Genomic DNA, 24,294 nt, shown 5'->3' on the forward strand with positions numbered 1-24,294 from the left:
ATGAAACAGACAATAAGGTGCTAGTTCAGATTGCATAATTCAGATTACAAAAACACTTTATATCTTAACTTTACATCTGATCTGGTGTTTTTTTTAAGGTGAGGAGGGGTTAGATCCTTATATAGTGGGGAAAGTCTCAAGTTCAGAGCTGGATGTATCACTTACGCATCATAGCTCCAGAACTGGAAGGGAGTTCACAGGACATCTAACGCCAACTCCCTCATTTTTACAGCTGAGGAAACTGAGGCCTCGGAACTTTAGTGACAATGTCAAAGGCAGGATTAGAATTCAGATCTTCTAAGCCTGGAACCAGTGCTCTTTCCACTGTCCCAGTGGAAATTCCCAGAAATGTCTGAGATCTTTCCCCATCAGATTGGAGCCCCTATGCCTTTATGTTATGAGGAGCAGAGATCTGGGGATAAGGACTTATTCTGCCTCATCCTCTCTCTAGTTAGGAATACCTCCCAGATGCCGCAACAGCCCAGCCTCTATCTATCCTATTCCCCCATGCCCACATGCCCTCTCCTTCAGATTGGAGCCTGCCCTTTTGGGGGAGGAGAGAGACTGGCAGCGAGGCTGCTATTAGAACAATTGCATTTGCCTTTGTAATCAGGGCCTCGGCAAAGCTCTGCAGGGAGTCCCGCAGTTCTGCTTAGCAAATGGTCTCAAATTATAACAAGAACACAAAAGGGAGACAAAAAATCTGTTTTCCTTTCAGGGTTCAGGGAGGCCAACTTTGTGGAAACCCCTTCCCTGGGCCTGCTGAGGATGCAGCAGTTTGCTGTACTCATTCATGTTCCAGTGGCCAAAAAGCTCTCCAGAATAGTCCAGCTCGTGCCCAGCTTAGCAGAGCTGAATTCCAAAGGTTCATCTGTAAATGAGGAAATCAGACGCCATCTTCCCTGTAGAAGCAATGGTGGTCATGCTCCCAGGCTAGACACCATCCAGGTTCATCCACAGTCACTACATCATGGCTCTGTGTTAAGTCCAGCCACATTTCTTGGTCCTGGGCAAAAGAAGGAGTGGATAGGAAGCAGAGATACAGATTAAGCCATGGGGCCCAAGAGGAAAATCAAAGGTTCATAGGAACCTGAAATAATTCACACTAAAGCCCTCACAGGTCCTCAACTCTCCTAGAAGTTTGAATCTTAAAAGATCTCTTAATCCAAATGAATTTCTTCACTGGAGAATAGTATTGCTCTCCCTCCTCCTCCTCAGATGGCATTGTATTTACTTCATCTGCCAGTCAATCAATCAGTATTTCTTAAACTCTGACCATGCATCAGGCGCTGAGCTGTGCTGAGGATACCAATGGGAAATCTGTTTAAATATTATATCCTACCAAGACTGTAAGCTTCTGGAGGACAGGCCCTGCTTTTCAGTGTCTTCAGCCCCTAGCACAATGCCTCATGCCACTGTCCATGTTGAATAAATACTTATTGAATAGAACTGAATTTCAGGCAGTGGGTCCAAAAGGGAAGCGATGAATTTTGGAAAGTGCAGAAAGCAGAACAGGAGAGCCTGGAAATCACCCTAAACTAACACCTTTGGTTGAACTGGTTCTCCCCTTCCTCCCAAATCTAAAGATTCTCTAAAAACTCTTAAAAGAAAAGATTACTTGGGAGAGCTGAAGCTTTGGGGGTTGGGGGAAGAAGGAAGGTAATGAGAGAGAGCAGAAGGGGGCAGAACTGCACCAAATGGGGGCCATTTGTAACACGCTAAGTGAGCTGCCTACGTTTAACTCTTAACAGATGCGCTTAGGAGTAGCCTGGTCTCCCCCCTATTCCCAGCTGAGGTCCCTCCCCAGGCCCCATTTTTCTGTCCCCTTGCATTTTATCCTTCATAGGATACTAAAAAGATCCTTCTAATGAACTTAGAAAATCTGAATCAAGTCCCACCCCTCTCTTTTACTGTTAGTGACCATCAGCTAGTTACTTCCTCTTCCAAGGTCTCAGTTTCCTCATTTGTAAAATCAGGAGGTTGGGATAGATAGATGCTTGCTAAAATCCTTCCAACTCCAGGCCTTGGACACCTTCTTCTAAATATCCCAGGAATCAATAGTTCCTGCCAACTCTTGGCTCCTAAAAATCCACAACCCTGGGCTCTAAAGGTATCTCCTACAGGCTTAGGGAAATGTGGACATTTAAAAGATCCTGGAGGCAACTGGTCCGTGTACAAACAGAGGGGCTCAAGAAGAGGAGATGGGCTGCTTGACAAATTAATTCAGGCTCTATTACAGGGCACTGTGAGGGAAAAGGTAGAAAAGACAGTTTCAATCTGCCACCATCTCTGCCTTCAGAGAGCTCATAGTTTAGCAGGGCATTAAGACATTAACCTTTTCTGTGTCATTTCCTCGTTGACAATCTGGTGAAGCTTATGGACCTCTTCTTAGGGGAAAGAAGGGAATAAGCATTTATGTAGAACCTACTAGATGCCAGGCACTGACATTGCCTTCCCCCACCAGGGTTACGCTAAGGGTAGGACTTTTAGAGGGTGAGGTAACGTCCCCAAACCATGCCCACCCACTGGCTGATTTTATTCTGGACCCTAAAAGAATCATTATCTCCAAGAGAAATAGAGTATTCCAAATAAGGGATGGGGGGAGGAAGGGAGGAAGGGAGAGGTAGGAGATGGGAAGTCATAGTTCTCTGCTCCTATGCCTTGACCATAACACAAGGACTTGAATGCAAGACAGAGAAATTTTCTCTTTATTTGGAGGTAATAGGGAGCCACTGCAGGTTTTTGAGCAGAAGAATGATATGGCCAGAAACATACATAAGAAAGATTATTCTCTATTATTTGAAGGCCTAGTTGAAGGAGAGACACAGTGAAGGCAGAAAGATTTGTAAGGAAGCTTTTATAATAGTCCAGGTGGGTGGTTAACGATGACCTCTACTAAACTTTGGGCAATGGGAATGAAGAGGAGAAATACAGAGTCCCATTAAGCCCTCTGGAGAGGAGCTAGTCTGCGTATTTATTCTTGAGCACTGGGCTGGGGGATAGAGGGAAGGAGGCTGGGTACTGCTCCTCATAGAGAATTCTAAAGTTCTAAGGAACAGTTTCTTGTCCAAATAAAAATCCTCAGGCTGTCGCAGTCCATATGACAGCTCCTCGAGGCTGAAGGAATGTTTCTGTGCTTTGGGTTTGCTTCCCTGACAGAGAATCAATGGTAAAGTGAAACAGATGTGAATACATCTCACTGATGACCACAGAGCATGTGGTGGGGAATTGGAGGGACTATGTGTGAGTGGGGTGGGGGGCTGGAAGCCCTTTTACTGAGGCAGAGGAAATTAGCAAGGCCTTAGACTTTGGGGAGAGGGGGAGGAAGAGATAGAAACAGAGACAGTCACAGAGACAGGGAGAAAGAAACAAATACAGAGACAGTGTAGAGAGAGATCTAGAAGGAGGGAAAGATCGAGAATGATAGAGGTGGGAGGGGGGAGAAACAGGCAGCTTGGCATAATGGAAAATACTTGATCTGGAATTAGAGAGCCTGGGTTCAAATCCTGGATCCTCTAATGAATAGATATGGGATCTTGGACAAGTCACTGTACCTAAGCGTCTGTTTCCTCCTCTCTGAAATGATGAACTCCAAGAAACCCCGTAAGCTCCAAATCCCAGGATCAATTAGTTACCTTAATGGTATATGAGTGTGTGTGTGTGAGTGTGTGTGTGTGTGTGCTTGTGTGATCCTGCAAGATCCTGTAGGTAATCCTACAAGTAATGAATGTGTGATAGATGGCTTTCAGGTGTTCTCGAAAGAGACATAAATAGGAGAGAAAAGAAACCATGAGAGAAAGAGAGATATAGAGACCAAAGTAAGGAAAGACAGACAAAACAGCAAAAAGACCTAGAGAGGGAGAAGGGAAAGACAGACAGAGTGGGGAAAGAAGACAGGGGCAGAGAGAGACATAAGGTAGATGAAATCCTAGTGAGGGAACCAGAGAATAGGGAGAGAAGTTCCAGGAAAGGCCATTCTGCTGCCCTGCCCTCTGCCCAAAGAAGCCCTTTAGCCTAACCAGTAGGGTCCTGCCTTTGTCATCCATGGAAAGCATCATGTGTCCCCTCTTTTAAACTCGAACCTCAGCTTGGGTTTTCAGAGTCTGACTCCAGCTCAGCTGCCTTCTCCGTTTCCAAGATGGTAGACATGAATCCTCTGAGAAGCCTGGGCCATAAAACCCTTGGCATTTCCTAGGGCCTTTCTGCCCTATTACTTCCCTCCTGAGCTTTGCCAACCCTTCCCCTTTGCCCCTGCCCTCCTTCTCCCTCTCTGGGTCCCTTACCCCACCTCACTCTTTCTCAGGTCCTGGAGAAGAGGAAACATCACATAGTCAGGACAGTCCCATAGTCATCATCTGAGTTATTCTCAGAAGTAGAGAGAGAGGAAGCTTTGGAGGTCACCAAGTCTAACTCCTTTATTTTGCTGGTGAGGAAACTGAGATCCAGAGAAAGAATAATTTGCTCAAGATCCTACAAGTAATGAGTGGAACAGCAGACCAGGTTTCCCATTGCCAGTCACCCCAAACCAAACATGTTTCAAGCCCTCTGGATCCCTCCCAGGGACCTAGATCACATTCCCAAATAACAATGTCTTATTAAGGGAATGAACCCCCATTATTCCCATAATGAGAGAATGAACCCCCAAGCAGGAAGGGGCCAACTCCCAGAGTCTTCCCCAACACCCACATGGGAAGACTCTGGACCCTAAAGGTGTAAATTTGGTATCTCTGCTTCAATGCCCCCAAACCACACCTGACCCAGTCTGAGTACCTGAGTACCCAGATCACTGGATGGTCAATGAAAATGATTTTTTTTAGTTTTTAAGTTTTGCAAACAGTGATGACAATAATATAAATGGGAAGGAAGGGAGAAAGGAAGGAAGGAAGGAAGGAAGGAAGGAAGGAAGGAAGGAAGGAAGGAAGGAAGGAAGGAAGGAAGGAAGGAAGGAAGGAAGAGAAAGAAAAAGAAACAAAGGAAGGAAATGAATATGGTATACTATAATATCCAAGCATATTCCCAGAGAAGAATAGCGGGGAAAAGAGCATTCTGACTGTAGAGTCAGAGAATCTGGATAAGTGATATGCTCAGCTCTACACAGGTTCAAATCCTACCTCTAAAGCCTCCCTAGAGCTCAGTTTCCTCATCTGTTAAATGATGGAGTTGAATTATGTGGTCTCCAAGGTCCCTTACAGCTCTGGATCCATGATCATTACTATAGATGACCTGATATGTCTACCTCCCTTCTTTGCAGAGGTGGGGGCAATGGGTGTGGAACACTGCATTCGCTGGCAGACTCATTGATGGGTTGATCACATTTGCTGGCATGCTTTGTCATTTCTACCCCTGCTTTCATTTCTCTGTACCTAGGTACAAAGGACCCCCTCACTGGGTGGAGGCAAGGGAAGGGATACATTTAGAAACAAAGGTGATGTAGAAACCAAAGTTATCAATGAAATTCATTTTAAAAATAGGTTCTGCTTCTATTCAAAGAAAACAAAACTAAACAAATGGGATTATAACAGGACATTAGAATTATGCATGAAAGGGATCTTAAGACATGAAATGTCAAAGCTGGGAAGGACGTTATAACCTAGAAGGTCAGAGACAGGAAAGACAAAGAACACAGAAAATCAAAGCTGGGAGGACCTTCTGACACAGGCCGCCTGGAGGATCTTGTCCTCCAGGTCCCAGCAGCAGAGACTCATGGGAAAGGATCCTTCCCCTCCAGGAAGAGAAATGACCAATTACGTGGGGCCAGTCAGGGAGCTTGAGTTTGGATATTTCACACTGAACAGTGTCCCATCAGCATCTCACATTCAACGCGTCCCAACAGAACTCATCTTTCTCCAAATAACCTACTGGCCTTCCAGATTTCCCTGCTTCTTTCAAAAGTCCCACAATCCTTCTAGTTGCCCAGGTTCATGACCTCAGAATTGTTCTGGATTCCTCACCTTCCACTCCACATACCCAATCTATTGCCGGTCTGTGCCTCTACAATATTTTCTGCATTTGTCCATGTTCACGTGGCCACTCCCTAGTTCAGACCTTGATCACCTCCCACCTGAATCGGAGCTTCCCAGTTGGTCTGCGTGCCTCAAGTCTCTCTCCTCTCTGATTCATCCTCCACCCAGATGACAATGTGATTTTCCCGAAATCGAATATTCAATGTCACTCCCTTACTCAATAAACTACAATGGCTCCTTATTGCCTTTAGCACCAAACATAATAATTCCTCTGGTTACTTTTTAAAGCCTTTCACACTCTGGCCTCAACTTACCCTTTTCAATCTTTGTTATCTATTACTCCTTTACCCATGCTATGCAGTCAACCTGGCTTTCTTGATGTTCTTCACAGTTGGAAAAGCTTTCTGATTGATTGATTGAACTGTTTTAGAGAAGGCAAAAAACATAAGATTCATTCATTTATTCCTCACAAATCTCCTGGGAGCCATCTCTTTGGGGAATCAAAGCTTACACAAGCAAGCACACGTACGTGCACACACACATATACACACACACACACACACACACACACAATAGCAGAGCAAGAATGAGAAATGTGATTTATTCAGGGCTATGGGAGGTCAGAGGAGGAAGAGATCCCTGCAGGCTGGAAAAAAGTCACGAAAGACTCCCCAAAGGAGGTGGCATTTTATCTGGACTGGAATGATGGATAAGGTTTAGAGAAACCAAGAAGAGCCTTCCCGGTAGAGAGATGAAGGTGAACAAAAGTCTGAAGGAGGGGTGGGACGTATCAATGTCCCCAGGGACAGAGGGGTCCTACCCCTTACTTCTGGGACCCAGTTTCAATGAGGTAGAGACTGAATGCCAAGCTCTGCACCAAGGGACCCCTCCCCTCCATCCCTGCCTGGCATACACTCGATTGCTCTGATGGTCCCCTCCAGCTCCTTCCCAAGCCAGGAAGAACAAGAACAACCTAGGTACAAAATCATTTCTGTTCAGAATGTTGTGTGGAACATTTCTGTAGCTTCTGACAATGGGTTATTCTTCTGGATTTTTGTTTTTTTCCATCATGCCCCAACCCAGCATTCTCACCCAACTCAATCCCAAATCCAGTCCCATCCACTCTCCCTCTCCTTGACCCCAAACCAAGCCTCAGGACCCAAGCCTAATCTCTTGCCTGGAACAAGCAAGCAGGGGCTGATCAGTCCTTCAGTCCTGTTCCTGTTACTTTACATCCAATTCCAGAACACCATCAGGGTACCTACATTCAAATCCAGCTTTGGTATGTACTACTTCTAAGGTGTTTAACCCCTCTGAACCTCAATTTCTTCATCTGTAATATCTGGACTAGGTGGTGTCCCTGGTCCCTTCTAGTTCCAAAGGCCTTCCCTTCTCTTGATTCCATTCTGTGATTCCATGGTGAATTGAATCTGTGCCATTTATCTGTGTCTGAATGTGCATATCCAAAGCCATACAGATACACTCATTTCTCTTGGGCATGTCTTTGGGCATGCCTTTGCCTATCTCTCTCTGTCTATGTCTGTTTTTTCTAATCTGTATGTATGTATGTGGCTGTGTCTCTGTCCATGTCTGGGCTGAGTAAGGATGAGAGTGAGTGTACCAGAAGTGGCCCTTTCATGGGAATGTTGCTGGGGGCAGGATGAGATCTGGCCTGTGTCTCATCATCATGTTTCCCTGGAGATGCAGGGGGCAAGTGTGAGCAGGATTGACTATGGCAGGCTTGGTAGGGAGCAAATGGGCATGGCCAGGTCTGCAGATTTCAGGCACAACCATCTGCTGATCTCCCGTCTGGCTTGCCCAGAGGTCTCTGGCTGCCTGCTGGCCTAGACTCCTAGTCTAGATGGATGTCCCACTCCTCCTCTTTTGGGAGAGGTCTTCGACTTGTTCACAGCCTCCCTCCTCCCTGCCCAGGCTTTACTTATTGCCACTAAAGCTTGGGGCCAAGGACCAGCTCTGCTTCTTGACCAACAGCATCAGCTGCCAAAGCTTCACATAATGCATTAGCACAAATAGTGGAGCCATTAACTATTGGAGCCAGGCTCAGTTACTGCAGATAGGCTGCTGGGAAAGCTTGGGAGGAAGGGGGAGGAAAGAGAATACAGGAGGGTAACAGGAGGCCAGGTCAAGGCTGCCTCCAGCCAGCCCCAGTGCATCTATGACTTCTAGAGTGACAGGAGCTGGAGTGGCATGGATTCTCTCTCAGCCACCCAGCAATATGCTGTACTCCACCCCCTACCTTAACACTGTGACCTTAGCTGTGACTTTCAAAAATTGGGGTTTAAAGAGCCATGTTTTTCAGAGCTGGAAGAGGCCTTCAATCCATCACTCACAATTGGCACCTCAATAGGAATCTAGACCCCAAGATGCCCCACAAACTCCCTTCTAGCTTCCATTCAAAGACCTCCAAAGAAAGGAAGCTCACTACCTCTTAAAGTGTCCCATTCATGCTCTTAGGGAGAGATCTAGTCCCTGGAATGTTTCTCTTATATTGAGTTGAAAGACTTCTTGGTCCCTGGTTAAGACCAAGGGCTAATGTCCATTCTTAAACTGAGTCAGACTCTGCTCCCTGGCTCCTGCTTCTGGTCCTGCCCCAGGACTGAGCAGAGCAAAGTTAATCCCTTTTCCATGTGACAGTCCTTCAAATACAGAAAGGCAACGGTTATATTTCCCCTACATTGTCTCTTATCCAGACTTAACATCTCCTGTTCCTTCAATCTATCCTCATGAGACACAGCCTGACTGCTGCTGTCCTTCCAACAAACCCCATTTTGTCCTTGTTCTCTCTAAAATGTGGGATCCACAATTAAACACAATAGGACAGGTGGAGTCTGACCAAATGACAGGACCACACGCCTACCAAGTCTCTCATTCCAAACCCTAAACCTCCCTTACTGCAGCCTTTCCTCTGCTCTTGAAAGTCTTACTATTAGTGAAGAGCCAGTGGGGATACATCATCTGCAGAGGGCTTCTATGATACCTAGGACTGAAAAACATAATGGCTCTGCAGCCGTGAAATAAGTTGTTACTTGAGAAGATGCAAAGTCTGGCCCTTAGGAATGAGATCTGGGGCTTGAAAGTTTAAAACTGCAGAGGGATCAACAGGAACAATTCCTCATTGGGGTTGAGGGTGGAGAACAGCATGCCAGCCCCAGGTACAAGGAGGCAAGCACCACAAGACCCTACTTGTCAACTTTAGAAACACAATGGCAGCATGGAAGATTCTTGTTCCTACCTGCTACTTACTGCTGTGTGATCTTTGGCAAGTTCCTTTCTCTCTCCGGACCTCAGTTTCTTCACCTGTAAAACTGGAAGAGGGTGTGACCTCCTATGTACCTTCTAAATCCTCTTAAGTACCTTCCTCCTTCCTTGTCCTCAGTTTCCCCATTGACAAAATAAAGGGGTTGAACTGATTGACTTCTGATATCTCTTTGAGTTCTGATAATCTATATTTGCCCAAGGTTACAAAGTAAGTTAATGGAAGAGCCAGAATTAGAACCCAGTTCTTCTGCCTTCCAATCCAAACCCTTTTTTCCCTACACAGTCTCTTGACCTAATCTCTATGCAGAGGAGATAGAGGGGGTTTGATGACTGCAGTCCTGTACTAACCTACCAGGCTCTGCTGAACATTGGCAGGACAGCTGGGTTCTGGAGTAAATGCAATAAAACTCATTAGTGGGACCTGGCCCTCAGACCAGCACTTCACACAGATGGACGACAGGTGCAGAATGTACCAATAACAATTTAGGGCAAAGGATGATGGCGGCCTTGCTGGTTGCTTCCTCCCGCTGCCAGCCCCTGGTCACTCAAGGACCATTCAGCTTCAGCCAGCAATTTCAGAACCAATGACAGTGTGCCTGGATGGAACAGTCGAAGAGAGGACCTATGAGTTACCACAGTCATGGGAAGGAGCAGAGATTCCAAAGAGTGCCCTCCCCCCATCAATCGTTCCCCACCCCAAACACTGGGGACTGAATTCAGAATTCTGTGCTGGTCACTGGTGCAGAAACATCTCTCCAAGCTCTGTGTCCCTCCTCCTTCCTTACATTCCAACCTTATATCTAGGTTAAGACAAGATGAAGATCTCAGTTGCTGGTGATACTTTTGCATCGCATTTCATCAAATGGTGATCAATAAACATCTAACATATCTTTCTACCAACACAGAGCTTCCTTACTTCCACCTCCATTTTCTAGTTGGAGAAAACTAAGGTTTCACCTAGCCTCGTTAGAGATGAGAGAATGGAGATAATTCCTGGTACACAGTAAGCACTTAATAACTGTTGATTAAGCTACTCAACAAGTCTGTGTGATAGATAGTATAGATACTATTATTCCCATTTCACAGATGACAAAACTGAGACACCAGACATAAAAGACAAAAGTGAATCAATCCCTGTCCTCAAGAAGCTGACAATCTAGCTATGGGACAGAACATGTTCGGAAACATATTCAAAATAAATACAAGATAATTTCATGGGAAAGGCATTGAGAGCTGGGGGATCAGGAAGGCAGCATTTGAGCTGATCCTTAAAAGGAAGCTGGACTACCCAAGAGGCAGAATCAAAAAAGGAGGGCATTCTAGTCATGGGAGGTGGACAGTGCAAAGAGAAATATGTTTGCCAATACAGATCCTACCCACTTTCCACCCATTTTTTGCAAATGAGGGAAGCCAAGGCAAGGAAAAGCTTTACCTCTTCAATGATCAGAGAATGGAAGGAAGGCTGAGGACAGGGGGAGCCTAGGGCCATGATCTCTTCTAAGGCCTTGACTGATACTTCAGAACTTCTGTTCAGAGACAGTTCTGGGCCTCCCATTAGACCTATTAGGAATCTTTATCACTGTTGATAGCCTCCCAGAATAAATGGGGCTAGAGGTGTGCCTATAATATTCTTAAAAAGGGTCTGGCTGTCCTGACCCCAATTTCCACCTGGATCTTTTCCCTCTGCAGTCCAGCTGTCATCCAACAAGGGATGAGCCCCTTCCCCCATCCTTCCCCCTACATCCACTAATTTTCAATCTTGGCTTATCAGCTCTAGGCTAAAATATTAATTTCGAAATGAAGAAAGTGAAAAAAATATTCCTTTCAAGTCTCCTCTGCAGGAAAGGATGGATGAGACTGGCAAGCAGAGAGTCAGGTTTCCATTAAATCCCTGTGCACATCTTCCTGCATCTCTTCCCCTTCCCCCAGGATGCGCATGAGGTGGAGACCCAAGGAGCTGACAAGAGAAAGAGATTCTGGCAAGGGGAACCTTGGGGCCCTTTCCTGGAAAGGGAGCAACCAAAGCCCAAGTGCCTGGACACTGGGCCTGACCTTCCAGGGATGGAGATTGATTGGTTCTCAGTGAATGATCCATTCTGGTACCATCCTATCATGTCCAAAAAAGAGAGAGAGAGAATTGGGTTCCTATTAGGAAGATGAACTTCTGGAAGGTTGGTGGTCTTTGATTCAAACAAGTATTTTCATTCCATTTTATAAATTTTGAAAGGAAGGAGGTCTTCTCTGGTGTGGTGGAAAGATCCTTATTTCTGGTATCAGAAGAGCTAGGTTTGAATCCAAGGTGTACCATTTATAAACTGTGTGATCTTAACCAAGTCCCTTCCCCTCTCTTTAAGTACAGTAAGAAGGTTGGCCCAAATAACCAATCACTAAGGTCCCTTCCAGTCCTAAGTTCTCATATTCATAATGGTGATATACAGTGATACAGCTAATTTTAAAAAATTATCAATGGCTTTGAGATAAATTATGTGTTTGTGTGTGTGTGTGCGCCTGCGTGTGTTCAGCAACAGATTTCAGCTTTCTCATTTAGCCTGGCTCAGATTCAGTAAAATGCGTTCACTCTAATTGAAAATGGGGGAAGTGGGGAAGACCCAGAAGGGTATTGGGAGGCCTGAGAAGCTGGCCTGGAATCAAACATTGGCCACAGACAATTTATGAAGCAGATACTCAAGAGTTATCCCCAGTGAAGGTAGAACAGATGGGACACTTGGCCTCACCCCCTCCTTTAGTTCCTGAATGACAAAGGTCCTTTCTTTACCAGACCTTTCCCCTTCATTGAAGACATCACACACACACAAAAAAAATAGATTTTTCTCATTGTCATCTTACCTGGGAGAGGAGTTGCTAACTATAGGAATGAGCGTGCAGCAGTATCTGAAACCTCCTGTGTCCAGAGAGTCTGAATATGCTGGGAAAGCCTGAAATAACAGTTATGTCTAGGAACAGGGGAAGGGATCTGCTCACCTCTTGGGGAGAGGGGAACAAGGTAAGCACTCAACCACATGAACCACAGGAGATGGGCACTTTGACCCTACAATAAAACAGAGTAGCAGAAGAATTTGGGGAAAAACTAGACACTCAGGTCAGAGGAGATCTGGCCCAAAGTCAGAAGTGAAGGAGATAAAGGTGCCCCCATCCCTGTTTCTGCCAGAGACCATAGTGGGTAAGGCAAGAGACAGACAGACTGGAGAGAGAGACAGAGACCAAGACAGAAACAGACAGAGAGAGAGAGAGACAGAAAGACAGAAAGTGACAGACTGACAGCGAGAGACTGAGACAGAGAGACACAGAGAGAGAGAGAGAGAGAGAGAGAGAGAGAGAATATGTTAACCCCTAACCTCAGCACCTGGCAGCACTGAATAGAAGGTCTTTGAAATATTACATTTTATGAGCCATTTTCTGGTTCATGAAATGCTTATTATTGTTGTTTTTCTCCAAGATCTTCTCCCCCAAAGAACATACATACATACATGAGCACATGCAACAGTTCATTCAAACTAAAAATATTCATCCCTTAAATAGAAAACCTGCAGCTCCTTCTGCAATTCTGGGTTCCTGGCCTTACCTTCCCTTGTCTTTTCTGGGCCCTCCAGGCCTCCTGCATACATGTGAGCATGCACAGATGTTTTATGTATATTTGTATGTGTTCATGAATTTCTGTCCCTCTTGTGGCTTTTTGGCACATATGTGTATTTTATTATTTATGTGCACATGTATTTGTTTACATGATAGTGGGGCAGGTCACAGGTATGTATTAGGAGAATGAGTTCCCATCTGCTGCACTGGTTTAACAAAATTGCCACAAAGAGTAACAGATGAGCACCATGTGTGTGTGTCCGTAGGAGGGCCAGACCAGCAGACTCTGCTAGCAGACGGCCCCATTTCACCCCCACGTTCCATCAGCTCCATTAACAGGAATTCCTAATAGGAGTTCCATTTGCTACACATTCAATTCCCCATTTCCATCTCTGTGTGTGTGTCTATCTATATATCTGTCTCTCTGCCTTTATGATACTGCCTTTTTACATACTTTCTCTTCATGTTTCTCTCTCTCATGTGTCTTTGTCTGTGTTCATCTGTGTCTCTCTGTATTTCTGCCCCACCCTCACTCCATTTCCTTGAGCTCTGCCTTGCCCTCAGTCCCTCAGGAGACTTCTGTGATCCCTCTCCCCCAGGGCTGAAGGGAGGGGAGGCAGGGTGCTTCTATAAGGAGAGAGGCTGTCACTGTCTCATCTGGCTGCAGATATTTTATGAGAGCTTTGGCCTGACTGACAACCAGGCCCTACCCCAAGCAGGTAACTACTCAACACTGTTGTCATTCCCAGTGGAGGCACTACAACATGTGGAAACCCAATTCCTTCTTCAGCTCTTTGGAAACACAAAGTCACAAGGATCTAGTCACAAAAAGAACAAGACACACCTTCCTAGGATCAGGGAGACAGGCTGACCTTCGATAGGCAAAATCTTTCACAGATACCCTTGAAAATCAAGTCTTCTGAAATGCCTACACTTTAGGAGGAGACCAGTGTAACTAATAATCAGTGAAAGCTATGACTGACTGCCTATCCAAGACTTAAAGAAGGCTTGGTCCCACCATACAGGTAGAACAGACATTCTGCATACACCAGAGAAGTTCAGCACCATGGCCAGCAATCATCCTGAAGTTGTGGCATTTGCTGAGCTTCCTGTGGCCAAACCTAACAGAAAGGGTAGTTTTCAAAAAGAAAAGAATTAAGGAAGTAAGCAGTTAATATTAACTGGGTTTATTTTCATGAATAGATAAGAATTCATAGAATCTAAGCTCCTTGAGGGCAAGGACTTATTATCTTGTGGTTATAGCCTCACCTAAACTTAGCTGCTTTCACCCTAGACCCTCAATGACTTTTGACTGAATTAAATTTATTACTTTCATGATTAGCTCATTAAGTGTATGCAAGTCACTACTGTTAAAGTATTTGTACAGGGTTTAGGTATAATAAATATGCCCTTTGAAATCTTGTCTGCTGAGCTGTGGGATCTGTCCTCTGAGATGAGCTCTGGTCTATAACTGATTCTAAATTGGGTATTTGGTTCTAGACTGGAAGCATGACTCTAGAAAAGGCTCTGAGCCCTAGGCTAGGCAGAGAATGGAGCTGTCAGGTGGAGGAATGGCAGAATTGGCAATAAACACCCTGGAGGGGGTTCAGAGTCCATGGGTTTTGTTTCCTTGCCCTTGTCCTTGTAAAAGGTTTACCTAAAAAGTTAGAAAATAAGATCAAATACACTAATTTGCAGTCATCTCACCATTTCCAGCCCTGTTTTCATTATAGAAGGAAAGTGCATTGGAGCCGTGTTTATAACCCCCTTTTAGATAACAAATCACATTTTCTTTTTGCCAGAGAGTGTGTAGAATTGATATTTTTCCCCTTGGTTTAATGGGTTTGTGTGTTCAGGAATGATCTTCATCAACCGAGACTCCTGATTGTGTTTGATATAGCGTCAGCTTTCATTATGCTCTCCAATCCCAGCCAGGATAAGAATGCCTACTGGCTGTTACAGCATAGTCCCAGCTCTGCCCTGAGCCTAGCCCTAACCCCAGTCATAGAACCAACCCTAGCCCAAACCCAGTCCAAATCCCTTGAACCTAGTCAAGGCCAGCTAAGAGCTGAGCCCCAACCCAAACCTGAACTTGGCTCCAGTCTTGTCTGACCCCAACCTGAAACTTGTCATTAACTCCAACCTAGACTCAACTAGAGAGTCTAAGCCCAGAATACTTAGTACCACTCCTAATCCCAGCCTTGTCCCCATCCTAACCTTAAAGGTGATACTAAGTCCTAACAATAACCCTAACCCCACCCTCAGCTCTGATCAAAGCCCAAACCCAAAGCTGGACCTCAGCCCCAGCCCTGACTGCACAAGAACTCCCTTACTTTCACCCTAACTCTAAGACCCTGACTAATCCAACAACTCTAACCAAGCACTAAGCCCAGCCCTAACTCTGACCCCAATTTCAGTTCATACTCCCAAACTGTCCAGCACAACACTTCAGCCCATGTCCCCCCACCCCATACCTAGTCTACATGTCCTCTATAAGCAGAACAGAGCCAGGTTCAGGCCAGTAATTCACTCATTTGAACATCGGTACAAGAAAAGGAATACCTAGATGAGTATTCCCTTAGCCTAGCTTCCTTGGAATGGGTTCCTCTTAACCCCAGCCAAAGACCTCAGAAAAAGGAGAAATGCCTGGCATCGGGGCAACTACTTATATTTCTCATGCACCCAATTGAAGGCCATCCCTCCTTCCAAGGTCAGAAAACTAGCAACTGGTCTTGATCCCAGCCCCAGCAGCCCTGGGGAAGTAGTATAGTTACAGCTGAGCAAACAGTGATTTCTCAAAGCAAACAGCACAGGAGCTAGAGCAGTGGAAAGCTATAGGTTTAAAGGCATAGACTCATAAGTGTCAGAGCTGAAAAGGAGTTTAGATAGCATCTCATCCAACTCCCTCTTTACAAAGAAGAAAATCAAGGCCCAAATAGGCCAGGGACTTGAACAACATCACACAATGAATGAATGGCCAATCTGTGATTTGAACTCAAAAGAGGTAGTGTGGCCTATTGGAAAGAGCCTTGAATTACAAGTCAGGGGAACTTACTCTGGGACTTTGAGTGAGTCCCTTAGCTTTCTTTGAGACTGTTTCTTTTCTAAAATGAGAGAGCTGGACCCCATGACCTCTAAGTTCTCTTCCAGCTTGATGTCCATGACACTAGACTTTATGCAAAAACTGCGGTTCAGACCAGCAGAAATAAAAAGCTTACATAAGACTTTGTCCCTACCTTACTGGAGCTCACACTCTAGGAAGGTGGGTCTTGGGAGTACAGTAGAACGTATGAGTACTGAGCTGACAGTCAGTAAAGCTGAGTTCAGGACTTCCTACCTGTGTGATCTTGAGCAAATCCCTTAATGCTGTGGGTCTCAATTCCCTCATTTTTTAAATAAGAAAGCTGGGCTAAATTCCTCAATTGATAAATGGTCAAAGGATAGGAATATGCAGTTTTCAGAGGAAGAAACCCAAGCTACCCATAGCCATATAAAAAAAATTCCTACTTCCCTAATAATTAGAGAAATGCAAAGGAAAATAATCAAATGCCTCCAATGAGCACAGTTGATCTTTTTAAGGGAAATGACAAATGCTGGAGAAGTCATGGGAAGGCAGGCAGGTACATTAATGTATGGTTCATAGAGCTGTGAACTAGTTCAGTCATTTTGGAAAGCAATTTTTGGAACTCTGCCTGAAAAGCTATTAAAATGTACGTACCCTTTGATCCAATGATACCACAACTATACCTGAAGAGATCAAAGAAAAAGGAAAAGGACCCATAGTCCAATAATATTTATAGCAGGTTTTTGTGGTGACAAAGAACGAGAACCAAGGAGATGCCCATTAACTGGGGAATGGCTAAGCAAGCTGTGGTGTATAAATGTGATGGAATCCTAATGTGCTGTAAGAAATCCTGAAGGGTGTGGCTCCATAGAAACTTGCAAACTGGTTCAAAGTGAAATAAACAGAACCAGGAGAACAAGTCACACAATACCGATGCAATAAAGACAAACGACTTGGGAAAACTTAGAAACTTATCAACATAAGGGCCAACCAAAATCTCAGAGGCCCAGTCTCCAGACAGAGACGAGAAACTGGGAATGCAGATAGAAGCATATTTTTTAACATGGCCAATGGGAGGATTTTTTTTTTTTTTTTGCTTGACTATGTTTTGTTTTTCTTGCTTTCTCAACTGGGATAGGGAAACAATTTGGGCCTGAAAATACAATAAAACTGAATTTCTTTAAAGAGAGAAAGTTAGAATGTAGCACCTACACAAGTAACCAAAGATTTCCCAGCAGAGGCTAGATGACCACGTGGTGATCTAGTGAATGGTAGTGTTGAAGAGGGCGGGTTGTAGTCTTTGCCTTCGGAGGTCCCTTCTTGTAATGAAAGAGACTGCATTTTGTCAACCTGAACAGTAAACTGGGTGTTAGAGCTGTTTCGAGGTGACAGAAACATTATTTTTACTTGTATGTTTGGGAGAGGGTGGTTATAGCTAGTGATTAAGTAAGAATGTGTGTGGAACCCATTGAAAAAAAGGCAGTAAGAGAGTGTGCCTACTTTCCCAATTTTTTATAGAATCTTAATGAGAATTTTATATATATATATATATATGTATGTATATATGTATGTATGTATGTATGTATACCTTGAGGTCGTCCCTGACTTTTTTCAGATTATATGAAGAGAATGGGCAGACTTTTGCAAGCAAATTCTGCATCAGATCACATCTTTACAATTATACGCTGAAAATTCAAGACCCCACTGTGCTCATTGTGTGTCGACCATTTTTTTTAAAAAGCATTTGATTCAGTAGAGCACATTGCCACCACTTTAAAGACTCTCCCCAATCAAAGTGCTTCCTATGCCTGTGTGTAATCATAGAAGATTCCTTGAGTGATGTAACCCATAGAGATCACTTTGTTCTAAGAACCTCTGATTATTACCATCACTCAGAGCATAAAACAAGGAGACATATGCTTGGCACTGCCATGGAGGCTATCCAATGTAGAGTCAATATTGAAGAGAGATTTACTATAGCTGGTAAGGTCCTCCAGATGCTCCTGTTTGCCTATGGCCGATTACATTAAGCCCTGAAACATTATAGACCCTCCTAAATGAGATGTACTCTTACTCCAAGGAGTTCACCCTAACTATCCACATAAGAAAAACCTACTACATGAAGAATGCCTATTGTCCAGATTATGATATACAAATGAATGGACAACCAATAGAGATAGTCCCATCTTGCCCAAACATACACACACACACACACACACACACACACACACACACACACACACACACAAATCAGTGTAGCTGGTCTCTAAATGCAAATTGAGGAACCTGGGACTTGGTGCCTAGAGCTAGGGTTTAGAAGATATCATTGGGCTTATAAAAATAGCACCAGGAAAGAACCCTGGATCCTGGGGCTAAACCCTTGGAGAAGCACTCAATCCCGGGCAGAGTCAGAGAGGAAAGTGGAAGGTAGGAGGTATGGGGCAGGGTAGAAGGGTCAGGCTGGAAAGCAGGAGCATGCATGAGGTTTCGTGATTGAGATACTAAGGCCAGAAGGGGACTTAGGGACCATCTCCAACCCTCTCATTTGACAAATACAAATACTGAGTCTCTGAGAAAAAGTGCTGGCCTAAAGTCACACAGTGAGTGAGTGAGAGAGAGCTAAGACTTTCCCAAGTGGCTGGGAAATTGGGAAGGTGGGATATGGCTGAGCTATCCTGGGAGAGTCAGGAGTAGAAGACAGCAGCACCTGTCCAAATAATTTGGAGCCCACCAGGCATAACTGCTATTAATCAGTACAGAACAAGTCCCAAGTTCCCAGCTGGGTCAGACACAGGTAAAGGACATCTACTACACCTGTCCCAAACCATGTCTTGAGTCTAGGGCCAAATGTCTCTACTCCTTCCCTGAAAATCAGGATGGAAGCAACCAGAGTAGTGAGATGGGGAATCAGAGAAGCCAATTTCACTTTGGACCCAAGCAGTCATTCCATACAACCCATGTATGCACAGAGCCAGGAGGACCCTTGGGAAAGGTACCCAACTCCTGTTCCCTCCCACTACCCCACTCACACTCAGGATCCAAAACACCTGTTCAAACATAGCTTTTCTCTCTTGGGCTCCCATTGCTTCCCCAACATCTGTTAGAAATGCACACTTTAATACAATGTTAAAGCTAGGAAGGACCTTAGAAATTATCTAGTCCACCTCCCTCATTTTACTAATAAAGAAACTGATGCCAAGCAGGGTGAAGGCAGTGGTCCCAGGTCACAAAAACAATGAGGAGCAGTCAGGACTAGAGCTCAGATCCTTAGATTCCCAGGTCAGGGCTCTCCCTACTATATCAAGCTCTGGCAATGGCTCCCACAGCAACCCTTGGCTGTGGTCCCAGAGTACTTATATCCCACTTCCAGGAAAGGAGTGGTCTTGCACTCTCAATAACCTCTGATTGAAGCTGCTGCCTACCACTACCATCACCACCACCACCACCACCACCACCACCACCACCACCACCACCACCACTGCAAACTGACCTGGCACAGAGCCAGGCAGGCTGTGGCCCCAGCTGCTCTACTACACAAAAGTGTACCTGAAACTGGTCAATTGTTATTTAATGGGAATTTACCCCAACTTTCCCTGGCTTCCTTCAGCCCATTGGAAATCAGCAGGTTTATTGACTGAATAAATGGTGGGAAATGGGCAAAAGGTGAGTGGTAGAGGAAAAAAGTTTAGGAAAATGAATATCAACTGCAGGTGTTGTGACTAAGTGGGAGAAGGAATTGGGGGACAGGACATGGTAGGAGAGAGATAGTCTTGGCCTGTCCCAACTTCAGTTTCCCCAAATTTAAAAGACTAGGAGCCAGAGGTTTCCCTAGGTCATAAAATGTGGGAGGCAAGAACTGCCCATGCCAAGAATCTAGAAGATCTTGGAAGGAGGGGCCTACAGACAAACCCTAAGATCCCAAAGCTACCCAGAGATTAAAGGGGAAGGAATGTGCTATAAATGATAACTGTGGAAAATGAATGCTGACGTCCCTGAGAAAGGAGGGAGAGGGCAGGAAAGGGAAGGGGACAGAGGGGGACTCTCTATGCAAATGTGCTCAAAAGTGACTCGAGCAAATCTCTTGCCCTCTCAATTCTGCAGGCCAGTCGTTAGAAATTGCAGAGAAAGGGGTGACCTGCATGGGTAGACTGGTCTCCTCATCCGAGGGTTCCCTGTGAAACTAGTGAAATCACAGGTTCGAGCCCCTTCCAATCCATCTGTGCAGCTGCATGTGTGTGTGTACGAGTGCACACACGTGTATGTTATGTGCATGCATGTGAGAGTTCTGTTTGTACATACACACATGTACATTATGGGGATAAGTGGGGTCATTCTATATATGTGTGTGAAGGGTTGTTGGGGGGGGGGTTCCAAGGAGGGGACAGCCTTTCTTGTTTTCCTTTGGCAATGATGGGGACACTGGGAGGATCTCCAGGAACTCTCCCAAAGCAGCTTCTCTGCAGCCCCCCTACTGTGAATCCCCAGTCAGGACCCACTTTCACCCCACTCCCTAATATCCCAGAGGGAAGAGGAAGGGGGAGGAGGAGAAGAGGGAGGAATTCATGCGCAGATCTGGGGGAAGGAGGAGGACCCAGTTCTGATCCTCCAGCTTTCAGTTTGATTTTTTCCCCAACAATATAAAAGAAAAGTGCAAGGCCTGGGGCAACTTCTAGCGGCACCAGGTGCCCGCCCTGCCCCACTGGCTGGGCCATCACACTCACTCCTGATTAAAGGTCATTAAACATGAAATTAGCCCTTTTGTGTTATGGGTCTCCTGGGGGCCTAGGTAATTATGACGTGCAGATGGCTGGGAACCCAGGCCCCAGGACTGACTGTACAGTGCTGGAGACCGGGTGGAGTCAGGACAGAAGAAACAAGGGGGGAGCTTCTGGCAATAGGGAAGATTGCGCTTCCTCCTTCTCAAATTGTAAACCCATCACGTTTCACAACAAATCACAGATAATTAATAAGTACATTCCCATAACGACATGACTTTTAATAGAAGATATTGAAAGATATGGAGTCAATTCATCATTCTCTCTTCCTCCCTCCCTCTCTCACTCCCCCTTCTCTTTCCTTCTTCCTCCTCTCTTTCTCTCTCTCCTCTCTCTCTCCCCCTTTCCTTTCTCTTTCTCTTCCTCCCTCCTCTTTCCCCTCCTTCTCCCTCCTACCTTCTCTCTCTTTTCCCCTCTCCTTCCCTCTTTCTTTCTCTTCCTCAACTTTCCACTCTGCCCCCCATGCTCCATTATCTTTTCTTTCATCTCTTCAATGAATTCTAAACAAGAGAGAGCATCAGGGACCCATCCTTCTGGCTCAGCTTGGGGGGCAGGGACAGTAGTGAATGGGTCCTTCTGACAGGTACTTTGGAGCAGAGGTGGGGGCACTAGAAATATGGGAAGTGGTGTTAGTCAAGTCTACAATGTACCAGATAGGCACATGGTGCTCTCCACCATTGGACTGTGGTTGGTGTCCTCTCTGACCTCACAGTGGCACTAGGTTCAGGTGGCAGCAAGCACTGCACTCTGCTGGGTCTTGGTGGCAGTGACAGCCACATCCTGCATCACTTTCAGGAAGCAACAACCCTGTATGGTGCATCAGGGCCAGGCTATAGACTACAATAGTATATAGCTATAGTCCAGATGGCAGACCTGCCATTCATTGTATTGGGGCCAAGCTACAGCAGCCAATTTAGGTTCTCTAGAACTTCTGAAGTGAGAAGACATTCTTAACAGCTGACCACCTTAGGACAACCTCTGAGTCTGTTGCCTCCTCAGAGCCCCCACCTCCCCAACATTCAGCTGAACAGGAGAATGTTCCTTGCTCTCTTTATTATACCTTTACTTGATCTCCAGTTCCTAACCATCCCAAATGCTCTGTAATTAGAAAGGACCTGATCTGACACTTAATACCTATGTGACCTTAGCCTCTCTAAGTTTCACTTTCCTCATCTGTAAAATGAAAGGGTTAAATTAAATGGTCGCTAGAGTCTCTTTGAACTTGAAGTCCCTTAATCCTATGTCAGGGCCTAAATCCATGCATCTGGCCCAGGGCTGGGAGCCTTAGAGTCCCCTAAGTCTGTGTATGTCTCTGTATTTGTGTGGGCCAAGGGCCTGTGCATCTGTCCCAGGCTGGAAGCCTCTGGGAACAACGTCCTAGCCAGGTTTCCCCGAGACCCAGACCCAACAAGGTCCAGGGAGAAAATTAGTAAATGAATGACTTTGCTGATGGGTCTGACAACCTTCTCTTGGTGGGACCCTAGAATTAAAGTACTCTACCCCAAGAAGCCTTGGGAGGAGGCAGAGATTGGCCCCTGGGCCTGGCCTCCAAGGATTAGGCTGAAGTGGAAGGATTGGAGTGGGGATTGTCAGGGAAGCAACCCCACCCTATGGGAGTTCAATGAATAAAAGATGAGGGTGGGCTTTCCTGGAGTTTCAGGGGGAGGGACCTGACCATGGCCCCGAGCCATCAGCTCCACACTTCCCTTTAATTCTGTGCCCTTCAATTACCCCTCCTGATGGAATGTCAAATTTAATTATGACAGTCTTACCAGCACCTCCAATCACCCAGTTTCCTCTACATTTCATCATCCCAGGTTTCTCTCTCTTTCTCTCTCTCCCTTCTTGTCTTATTTCTTCTCCCTCTCCCCTCTCTCTCACCTCTCCTTCCTCCTTCTTCTTTTCTTTCTGTCTCTCTGTCTCTTTCTCTGTCTCTCCCTGTCTCTCCCTGTCTCTCTCTCTGTCTCTCTCTCTCTTTCCCTCTCCCTAACCCTCTCCCTCCCCCTTTCTCTCTCCCTCCCTTCCTTCCTCTCTTTCACAAACACACACACACACACGCAGGTATTCTCTTTCAGAGCATCTGTATACCTAGGAGGAAGGATTCTTGGTGACTGTAGAGCAGAGAGGGGTCACCTTGGTGGGCCATGTTCCCTTAAGCTGTCAGAGCTGCTTCCGAGAGACCAAGATTGAGGGGAAAACAGAAAACGAGGGAGACTAAAGCATTTTTTTTTGTTACTGAGGACTAATGGGGCCATGTCTCTTTCCCCTTCTAGGAAGAAGATATCCAGTATTATGACTCCAAAGCAGATGCTGAGCTGGTGAGTATTTCTCTACCCTGTATCACCCTGGAAATCCAGTCTCTACCATCAAAGACCCCATTGCCTTCCTGGATCAGGGCCCTGTGCCCCAGGACAACCCAGAACAACACACAGGTGCCACAGCAATGTCCCCTCGTGTATCCCAGCTGCAGAGTAACCCTGGCTAGCATCCACTACAGAAGAAGAGAGGATAGTCTGGTGGAAAGATCCCTGGCCCAGGAGTCCCAAGACCTCAGTTTCATTGACATTTCTGCACCTGATACAATCTTGAGCAACTGCCTTCCCCTTTAGTCCTCTATTTCTCCTGCTGTAAAAAATGAGAGGGGTTGAACTAGACAGAGTCTAAGGATCCTTGCAGCTCTGACATTCTGCTCAAGGCAGAACCTGTAACTGTGTGAACTTTGCAAATAGAAGTTTAAACAGAAGCACGATTTGTAAGCTGTTCTTCCTTACCCAGGTAGTAATCAGTCATGCAGTGAATACATTCATAGGCCATAGAGGAGAGAACCCAGGAGCACTCTGATGTCCAGACCAGGTTTACTCCAAAGAAGACTGATCTGATCAATCTGGGAAGGCTTCCTACAAGAGGTGGGATCTTTGAAGGATAGAAAAGGGAAGGGAGGAAAGGAGGAAGGTCAGTTTTTCCATTTCCATCTGGATAGTTCTGGGTAAGGAAGGTTCACCAGATCATTGGGGGAGAGGCTGTTCTGGGCACTAAGAATGAGGCTGGGGGAGAAAGAAGAGAAGGCCGAGGGGCAGGGAGCAGAGTGGGTGGTCATAGAGCAGGTGTGCTTCCCCTTGGCTGAGCCTCCACTGCTCCCAGAGAAGTTACTAAAATTAAAGCTAGAATCTGAAATTCAAATGAGGAGTGAACCTTTAATTAGACACTGACTCTAATTCCTTACCCCCCTCCCGGCAGCTCCGTGCTATAATTTTAGCAATCAGTGCATTAAATATAAACCAGGGAGCTTTAATTCTTCCTGATTCTTCTGGTCCCCCACCCCCAGCCCTCGGGACACAGGCTGGAGCTAACTGAGTGATGGAGGTCTCCCTAGCCTCATCAGCCTTGGACAGGCCCAGCCCCCTTCCTTTTGCTTCCCAGCTCCCCCACACCCCTCACTCACTACTTACACAGAAAGGAGCTCGAGCCTGAGCTCCTGGACACTGGACCCCAGCTTGTCCTGCTGGGCAGGATGAGGGAGGGGAGAGGGCGTATGGTCAGCGTGAGCCCAGAGGGCAGGAAGGAGGCAGCCCCCACTGCAGTCCCCAACTTGGCAACCTTCCTATAATAAATAAAACCC

General features: G+C 45.7%; 1 protein-coding gene and 1 long non-coding RNA gene across 3 annotated transcripts in view; one reads left to right on the plus strand and one right to left on the minus strand.

Moving 5' to 3' along the window:
• The window catches only part of CACNA2D2 (calcium voltage-gated channel auxiliary subunit alpha2delta 2), a 430,484-nt gene that overhangs the window by 353,628 nt on the left and 52,562 nt on the right, over positions 1-24,294 (plus strand). For both annotated transcript variants that reach the window (XM_072650522.1, XM_072650523.1), the window contains one exon: positions 22,949-22,993. In XM_072650522.1, the coding sequence (XP_072506623.1) occupies positions 22,949-22,993 (45 nt within the window). The remainder of the gene's footprint in view (positions 1-22,948; positions 22,994-24,294) is intronic.
• On the minus strand, positions 39-14,872 carry LOC140531997 (uncharacterized). Its single transcript, XR_011976446.1, has 4 exons — positions 9,595-14,872; positions 9,217-9,289; positions 6,278-6,384; positions 39-1,006 (listed from the first exon to the last, which is right to left on the minus strand). It is a non-coding gene; the product is annotated as an uncharacterized lncRNA (long non-coding RNA).

The sequence above is a fragment of the Notamacropus eugenii genome, chromosome 1 (assembly GCF_028372415.1).
Source record: "Notamacropus eugenii isolate mMacEug1 chromosome 1, mMacEug1.pri_v2, whole genome shotgun sequence".
Classification (NCBI taxonomy): domain Eukaryota; kingdom Metazoa; phylum Chordata; class Mammalia; order Diprotodontia; family Macropodidae; genus Notamacropus; species Notamacropus eugenii.